This window comes from Natrix helvetica (assembly GCF_964273705.1).
Source record: "Natrix helvetica genome assembly, chromosome: 4".
NCBI lineage: Eukaryota > Metazoa > Chordata > Lepidosauria > Squamata > Natricidae > Natrix > Natrix helvetica.
In genome coordinates, this window is record NC_138550.1 from 3,419,014 (window position 1) to 3,428,027 (window position 9,014).

At 45.5% G+C, this 9,014-nt stretch overlaps 1 protein-coding gene across 1 annotated transcript in view; it reads left to right on the forward strand.

The window, feature by feature from the left end:
- Nucleotides 1-8,241, forward strand: part of GDPD4 (glycerophosphodiester phosphodiesterase domain containing 4) — a gene marked incomplete at its 5' end in the record, with an annotated part of 22,077 nt that extends 13,836 nt beyond the window's left edge. Inside the window, 5 exons of the mRNA XM_081952365.1 lie at nt 1-139; nt 1,816-1,898; nt 3,060-3,124; nt 4,372-4,426; nt 8,072-8,241. The exon at nt 1-139 is cut by the window's left edge and continues 9 nt beyond it. Of these exons, the coding sequence (XP_081808491.1) occupies nt 1-139; nt 1,816-1,898; nt 3,060-3,124; nt 4,372-4,426; nt 8,072 (343 nt within the window). The 3' untranslated portion in view covers nt 8,073-8,241. The remainder of the gene's footprint in view (nt 140-1,815; nt 1,899-3,059; nt 3,125-4,371; nt 4,427-8,071) is intronic.
- Nucleotides 8,242-9,014: the final 773 nt, after the last annotated feature.

The window sequence follows — 9,014 nt, forward strand, 5'->3', positions numbered from 1 at the left end:
CAAAGCCAACATCACCACCAACCTGTGGGTGGTCAGCGAGCCGTGGCTGTACTCCTTGGCCTGGTGCTACGGAGTTGAATCGGTAACCACCGACGCTGTGCAGGTTCTGGCCAACGTTAGCCAACCGTTCTTCTTCTTGGTAAGTTGAGGAAATGTGGAAGTGTCCTCCAGGGCATGGATTTAACAGGTGAATGGAATGGAACGGAACGGAACCAAATGGAACCAAACGGAACAGTACAGTACAGTACAGAACAGAATAGAAATATGGAATGGAATGGAATAGAATGGAATAGAATGGAATGGAATGGAATAGAATAGAATAGAATAGAATAGAATAGAATAGAATAGAATAGAATAGAAAAATGGAATGGAATAGAATAGAATAGAATAGAATAGAATAGAATAGAATAGAAAAATGGAATGGAATGGAATAGAATAGAATAGAACATGGAATGGAATGGAATAGAATAGAATAGAACATAACATGGAATGGAATGGAATGGAATGGAATGGAATAGAATAGAATAGAATAGAATAGAATAGAATAGAATAGAATAGAATAGAATAGAATAGAATAGAATAGAATAGAATAGAATAGAATAGAATAGAACATGGAATGGAATGGAATAGAATAGAACATAACATGGAATGGAATGGAATAGAATAGAATAGAATAGAATAGAACATGGAATGGAATGGAATAGAATAGAATAGAACATAACATGGAATGGAATGGAATGGAATGGAATGGAATAGAATAGAATAGAATAGAATAGAATAGAATAGAATAGAATAGAACATGGAATGGAATGGAATAGAATAGAACATAACATGGAATGGAATGGAATAGAATAGAATAGAATAGAATAGAATAGAATAGAATAGAACATGGAATGGAATGGAATAGAATAGAATAGAATAGAACATAACATGGAATGGAATAGAATAGAACATGGAATGGAATGGAATGGAATGGAATAGAATAGAATAGAATAGAGAATGGAATAGAATAGAATAGAATAGAATAGAATAGAATAGAATAGAATAGAATAGAATAGAATAGAATAGAATAGAATAGAATAGAATAGAATAGAATAGAATAGAATAGAATAGAAAAATAGAATGGAATAGAATAGAATAGAATAGAAATATGGGATGGGATGGAATGCAATAGAATGGAATGGAACAGAACGGTACAGAACAGAACAGAATAGAATAGAAAAATGGAATGGAATAGAATAGAGAATGGAATGGAATGGAATAGAATAGAAATATGGAATGGGATGGAATGCAATAGAATGGAAGAGAATGGAATGGAATGGAACAGAACAGAATAGTACAATACAGTACAGAACAGAAGAGAACAGAACAGAAATATGGAATGGAATAGACTAGACTAGAATAGAGGCTGGAAGGGACCTTGGAGGTCTTCTAGTCCAACCCCCTGCTTAGGCTGGAAACCCTACACCATTTTTAATAAATGGCTGTCCAGTCTCTTCTTAAAGGCCTTCAGTGATGGAGCACCCACGATTTCTGGTGGCAAGCTGTTCCACTGGTTAATGGTCCTTGCTGTTAGGAAGTTTCTCCTTAATTCCAGGTTGCTTCTCACTTTGATCAATTTCCATCCATTGCTTCTTGCCCTGCCTTCTGGTGCTTTGGAGAATAATTTGACACCCTCCCCCCTTCTCTGTTATTCTATTCTATTCTAAACATAAATTTTGGACTCCATTGTGGTCATAAGACAAGGACTACCCCTATCCACCCCCAGCTCCGTCTTGCCAACTAACACCAATTTTGTTTGCTCTTCTCTTCCAGACGCCGCGGAAATATAAAGCCATCTGGGTCACCACGGACTTCCTGGCCCTGTTCTTCATACCTCTTGTCTTCCTCGCCCACTGGTAAATGCCAGGATGGCACCTGGCTAAAATTTGAAGTCCTTCCCCTCAGCTTTTTGTAATGTTTGTTCCCTTCCCCTCTTAGAGATTGCAAAGTCTTTCCCGCATTCAGTTTTAGGGATAGAATCAAGATCACGTGAAGGGTTAATACCACTTTATAAGGCCTTGGTAAGGCCACACTTGGAATACGGAATTCAGTTTTGGTCGCCACCATGTAGAAAAGATGTGGAGACGCTAGAAAGAGTGCAGAGAAGAGCAACAAAGAGGATTAGGGGACTGGAGACTAAAACATATGAAGAACGGTTGCAGGAATTGGAAATGTTTAGCTTAAGAGAAAGAAGGACCAGGGGAGACATGATAGCATCTTCCAATATCTCAGGGGTTGCCACAAAGAAGAGGAAGTCCAGCTATTCTCCAAGGCACCTGAGGGTAAAAACAAGAAGCAATGGGTGGAAACTAATCAAGGAGAGAAGCAACTTAGAACTGAGGAGGAACTTCCTGACAGTTAGAACAATTAATCAGTGGAAAAGAAGTTGCCTCCAGAAGTTGTGAATGCCCCAACACTGGAAGCCTTTAAGAAGATGTTGGATAGCCATCTGTCTGGAACGGTATAGGGTTTCCTGCCTAGGCAGGGGGTTGGACTAGAAGACCTCCAAGGTCCCTTCCAACTCTGCTATTGTATTAGTACTGTATTAGGTAGCCAGCAAAAGGCCAAGGGCGAAAGGATTGAGGTTTTGTATAGAGATAATATACAAGTATTGAGGTAGCTCAGTGGCTAAGACACTGAGCTTGTCACTCAGAAAGGTCGGCAGTTTGGTGGTTCGAATCCCTAGTGCCGCGTAACAGAGTGAGCTCCCGTTACTTGTCCCAGCTTATGCCAACCTAGCAGTTTGAAAGCATGTAAAAAATGCAAGTAGAAAAATAGGAACCACCTTTGGTGGGAAGGGAACAGCGTTCCATGCGCCTTTGGTGTTGAGTCATGCCGGCCACATGACCACGGAGACGTCTTCGGGCAGCGCTGGCTCTTCGGCTTTGAAATGGAGATGAGCATCGCCCCCTAGAGTCAGGAACGACTAGCATGTATGTGCGAGGGAAACGTTTATCTTAACCTTTCATCTTGCCTGGAAACATTTTGTCCTGAACGGCGCAAATATTTCTTTCCAGGTGGAAAAGGGAAAAGAAATTGCAACGGGCTGGTCAGAAAGACTCTTTGGATGAGGTGCCAAGCGGTGAGTCTTTCCTTCTTTGGGGCTCCAAGTTGGAAGGGACGTTCGAGATCTTCTAGCCTGACCCCCTGCTTAAACAGGAGATCTTATACCATGCCTGACAAATCATTGCCCAGTCTTCTTCAAAACTCCCACTCTTGGAGTATTCACAACTTCTGGTGGCAAGTTGTTCCACTGGTTAATTGTCCTCACGGTCAGGAAGTTTCTCCTTAGTTCCAGGTTGCTTCTCTCCTTGATTAGTTTCCACCCATTGCTTCTTGTCCTACCCTCAGGTGCCTTGGAGGACAGGTTGACCCCCTCTTCTTCTTTGGGGCAGCCCCTCAAATACTGGAAGATGCTATCATGTCGGTCCTTCTTTTCTCTAGAATAGCCATTTTCTGTTCCTGAAATCGTTAACAGAGTAACAGAGTTGGAAGGGACCTTGGAGGTCTTCTAGCCCAACCCCCTGCTCAAGTAGGAAACTTTTTACCAGTGATGGCAAACCTTTTCAGGACTGAGTGCTCAAACTGGAACATGCATGCTAGAGCGCAAAAAAATGGTGTGCCTGCGCATGCTGGCCAGCTGGTGTTTGGGTTTCTGGCACATGCCAGTGTACACTTGACTATTTTTGGCTGGTTTTTTTGGGCCGTTTTCAAGCTGTTTTTCGGACCAAAAACAGCTTGAAAAACGGCCTGAAAAGGTCCCGAAAACACCCTGGTTTTGGGGCTGTTTTCAAGGTGTTTTCCGGCGCTCCGGTGCCCCTGAACATCAGCTGGCAACAGTGCACGTGCCCACAAAGAGGGCATGCCACCTCTAACATGCCAGCTCTGGCACGCATGCCACAGGTTTGCTATCGTGGCCCTATTCCAATTCAGACAAATGCTTGTCCAATCTCTTCTGGAAAACTTCCAGTAATGGAGCATCCATTAACCTCTGGTGGCAAGCAGTTCCACTGGTTAATTGTTTTCGCTGTCAGGAAATTTCTCCTTAGTTCCAGGTTGCTTCTCTCCTTGATTAATTTCCACCCGTTGCTTCTTCTTCTGCGTTCCGGGGCTTTGGAGAATAGCTTGACTCCCTCAAACGTGCTAATGTGTCACCCCTAGTCCTTCTTTTCATTAAAGTAGACATACCCTATTCGGGAACTGTTCTCTATCGCGGACTTCTACATTAGGAGCACAATAGGACTGTCCGTCAAAACAGATTTTTATCTAACATAGCTTCTTTTCTAATGCACTCTCTGGTGAAATAACATCTTTTAAAAAATCATTTAGGCCCCAGCCATGGAAACAGAATTGCGCCTGAAAATGTGGGAACTTACATCCACTGGTAAGGCATCGGCTTCGTCTCTTGCTGTGCAGGTAGTCCTCAACTTATGACCATAAATGGGCTTAATGTTTCGGCTGCTAAGTGAGACAGTTACTAGGCAAGTTTTGCTCCATTTTACGACCCTCTCCAGCCACCGCGGTTAAGTGAAGCAGTTGTTAAGTTAGTCAGACGGTTGTTAAGTGAATCGCACTTCCCCATTGACTTTGGTTGTCAGAAGGTCGCAAAAAGGGACTGCAGGACCCCGGGACGCTGCAACCGTCGTAAATATGAGTCCGTTGCCAAGCATCTGAATTTTGATACTCAGAATCATGGGTTGCAACGGTTGTAAGAGTGGGAAAACGGTCATGTCACTTTTTCAGTGGCGTTGTAACGTCAAACAGTCACTAAACAAATCGTTGTAAGTTGAGGACTACCTATATATTAGTGGGTTAATTTCTTTGGAACTGCTCTCTTACTGGTAGCTGTTGGGGAGGTTCAAAGCTTTGGAACTGGAAATAATATTTCTCAGCCTCAATAACTTCAAGGTGTGTGAACTTCAACTCCCAGAATTCCCCAGCTAGCATGTCAAAAAATTCTAATTTTAATGTTCAGCCTACAATAATTGGTGGTCTCAAACCTGGAACGAACAAACATATTTTTTTAGCAATGTGTTTCCAGCGTCATTCCTCAATCAAGTTTCCCGAGGCGGCGTCACAAAAATTCCTTCCACTTAATTTTTTCACCCACTTAATTTCTTTAAAAAAAATAAGGTGGCATTGGCCAGTTCTCTGAATTACTCAAAATTTCTGCTACCGGTTCTGCAGAACCTGTCAAACCTGCTTGATATGTTCTAACCTGGTCTAAACTGAGGCCACTTCGAGTAAAAGTTCTGATATATTTGCTTCCTTTTTTTGAAGAAATTGGAGATTTTGCAGTATCCTTCCCCTGGAGTGGGGAGAGAATCGGAATTTTGCAGTATCCTTCCCCTGGAGTGGGGAGGGAATGGAGATTTTGCAGTATCCTTCCCCTGGAGTGGGGAGGGAATGGGCATTTTGCAGTATCCTTCCCCTGGAGTGGGGAGGGAATCGGGATTTTGCAGTATCCTTCCCCTGGAGTGGGGAGGGAATGGGGATTTTGCAGTATCCTTCCCCTGGAGTGGGGAGGGAATGGGCATTTTGCAGTATCCTTCCCCTGGAGTGGGGAGGGAATCGGGATTTTGCAGTATCCTTCCCCTGGAGTGGGGAGGGAATGGAGATTTTGCAGTATCCTTCCCCTGGAGTGGGGAGGGAATGGGGATTTTGCAGTATCCTTGTCCTGGAGTGGGGAGGCAATGGGGATTTTGCAGTATCCTTCCCCTGGAGTGGGGAGGGAATGGAGATTTTGCAGTATCCTTCCCCTGGAGTGGGGAGGGAATGGGGATTTCGCAGTATCCTTCTCCTGGAGTGGGGAGGCAATGGGGATTTCGCAGTATCCTTCCCCTGGAGTGGGGAGGGAATGGAGATTTCGCAGTATCCTTCCCCTGGAGTGGGGAGGGAATGGGGATTTTGCAGTATCCTTGTCCTGGAGTGGGGAGGCAATGGGGATTTTGCAGTATCCTTCCCCTGGAGTGTGGAGGGAATGGAGATTTTGCAGTATCCTTCCTCTGGAGTGGGGAGGGAATGGGGATTTTGCAGAATCCTTCCCCGGGGGTGGGGAGGGAATGGAGATTTTGCAGTATCCTTCCCCGGGAGTGGGGAAGGAATGGAGATTTTGCAGTATCCTTCCCCGGGAGTGGGGAAGGAATGGAGATTTTGCAGTATCCTTCCCCGGGAGTGGGGAAGGAATGGAGATTTTGCAGTATCCTTCCCCGGGAGTGGGGAAGGAATGGAGATTTTGCAGTATCCTTCTCCTGGAGTGGGGAGGGAATGGAGATTTTGCAGTATCCTTCTCCTGGAGTGGGGAGGGAATGGAGATTTTGCAGTATCCTTCCCCGGGAGTGGGGAGGGAATGGAGATTTTGCAGTATCCTTCTCCTGGAGTGGGGAGGGAATGGAGATTTTGCAGTATCCTTCCCCTGGAGTGGGGAAGGAATAGAGATTTTGCAGTATCCTTCCCCTGGAGTGGGGAAGGAATGGATAATTTGCAGTATCCTTCCCCTGGAGTGTGGAGGGAATGGAGATTTTGCAGTATCCTTCCCCTGGAGTGGGGAGGGAATGGGGATTTTGCAGAATCCTTCCCCGGGGGTGGGGAGGGAATGGAGATTTTGCAGTATCCTTCCCCGGGAGTGGGGAAGGAATGGAGATTTTGCAGTATCCTTCCCCGGGAGTGGGGAAGGAATGGAGATTTTGCAGTATCCTTCCCCGGGAGTGGGGAAGGAATGGAGATTTTGCAGTATCCTTCCCCGGGAGTGGGGAAGGAATGGAGATTTTGCAGTATCCTTCCCCTGGAGTGGGGAAGGAATGGAGATTTTGCAGTATCCTTCTCCTGGAGTGGGGAGGGAATGGAGATTTTGCAGTATCCTTCCCCTGGAGTGGGGAAGGAATAGAGATTTTGCAGTATCCTTCCCCTGGAGTGGGGAAGGAATGGATAATTTGCAGTATCCTTCCCCTGGAGTGTGGAGGGAATGGAGATTTTGCAGTATCCTTCCCCTGGAGTGGGGAGGGAATGGAGATTCTGCAGTATCCTTCCCCGGGAGTGGGGAAGGAATGGAGATTTTGCAGTATCCTTCCCCGGGGGTGGGGAGGGAATGGAGATTTTGCAGTATCCTTCCCCTGGAGTGGGGAGGGAATGGGGATTTTGCAGAATCCTTCCCCGGGGGTGGGGAGGGAATGGAGATTTTGCAGTATCCTTCCCCGGGAGTGGGGAAGGAATGGAGATTTTGCAGTATCCTTCCCCGGGGGTGGGGAGGGAATGGAGATTTTGCAGTATCCTTCCCCGGGAGTGGGGAAGGAATGGAGATTTTGCAGTATCCTTCCCCGGGAGTGGGGAAGGAATGGAGATTTTGCAGTATCCTTCCCCGAGAGTGGGGAAGGAATGGAGATTTTGCAGTATCCTTTCCCAGGAGTGGGGAGGGAATGGAGATTTTGCAGTATCCTTTCCCAGGAGTGGGGAGGGAATGGGGATTTTGCAGTATCCTTCCCCTGGAGTGGGGAGGGACTGGAGATTTTGCAGTATCCTTCCTCTGGAGTGGGGAGGGAATGGGGATTTTGCAGTATCCTTCCCCTGGAGTGGGGAGGGACTGGAGATTTTGCAGTATCCTTCCTCTGGAGTGGGGAGGGAATGGGGATTTTGCAGTATCCTTTCCCAGGAGTGGGGAGGGACTGGAGATTTTGCAGTATCCTTCCTCTGGAGTGGGGAGGGAATGGAGATTTTGCAGTATCCTTCTCCTGGAGTGGGGAGGGAATGGAGATTTTGCAGTATCCTTTCCCAGGAGTGGGGAGGGAATGGGGATTTTGCAGTATCCTTCTCCTGGAGTGGGGAGGGAATGGAGATTTTGCAGTATCCTTCCCCTGGAGTGGGGAAGGAATGGAGATTTTGCAGTATCCTTCCCCTGGAGTGGGGAGGGAATGGAGATTTTGCCTTAAAGGGAAATGCGGTTCTACGTAATTAATCTAAGATTGGATGAAGTTTTCTTGGTCCTCAGCGGGCTTGATCCGCACAAAGGACTTACATCCTTGTGTATTTTCAGAATTGCCGAAGACGCAGGTTGTGAAGGAATAATGGCCACTCATCTCTTGCGTGGAGAATCACAATGCCAATCAGATGGGAGATTCAGGCAGAGGCTGCGCATCCTTCCAGAGAAATTAATGTGACGTTAACACCCTGCATGATGAAACTGGACAATGCTTTTTATTTTTGTGTTTTCTTAAAATGAAAACTATGGTAGAAATTCCTTTATCTATCTATCTATCTTTCTTTCTTTCTTTCTTTCTTTCTTTCTTTCTTTCTTTCTTTCTTTCTTTCTTTCTTCTTCCTTCCTTCCTTTATTCCTTCCTTTCTCTTTCTCTCTCTCCCTTTCCTTCCTTCTTTTTTTCCTTCCTTCTCGCTCTCATTTTCTTTTTCTTAATAAAGAAGCAAATTTCGTTTTTTTTTTTACAACATGCAAGCCGATAGCTTTTTTTCCTGGATATGTTCTTTATTCATGCATCAGGAAGGTGGCGAAAATTCTCAGGAAATTCTCAACTTACAACCGTTCATTTAGTGTCAGTTCAAAGTTACGCCGGGACTGAAAAAAAGTGGCTTACGACCGTTTTTTCACACTTACGACTGTTTCAGCGTCTCCTTGGTCACGGGATCAAAATTGAGGCGCTTGGCAACTGGCTCACATTTACGATGGTTGTAGGTGGGGGGGGGGTGCCACGCGATCCACTTTTGCGACCTTTGGACAAGCAAAGCCGATGGGGAGGCCCGATTCGCAGAATAGCCGTGTGGCTAACTTAATAACTGCACTGATTCACTCAACAACGGTAGCCTGAAAGATCGTAAAATAAGGCCAACCTCAACAATGGTCTTGCTTAGCAACGGAAATTTTGGGCTCAGTTGTGGTCGTTAGCCGAAGGTTACCTGTAAAATGGGTTCAGCTTCTAAATTTGAATGGGAGTCTTTCTAGCCAGCTCCTTCTCTGAGGTTGC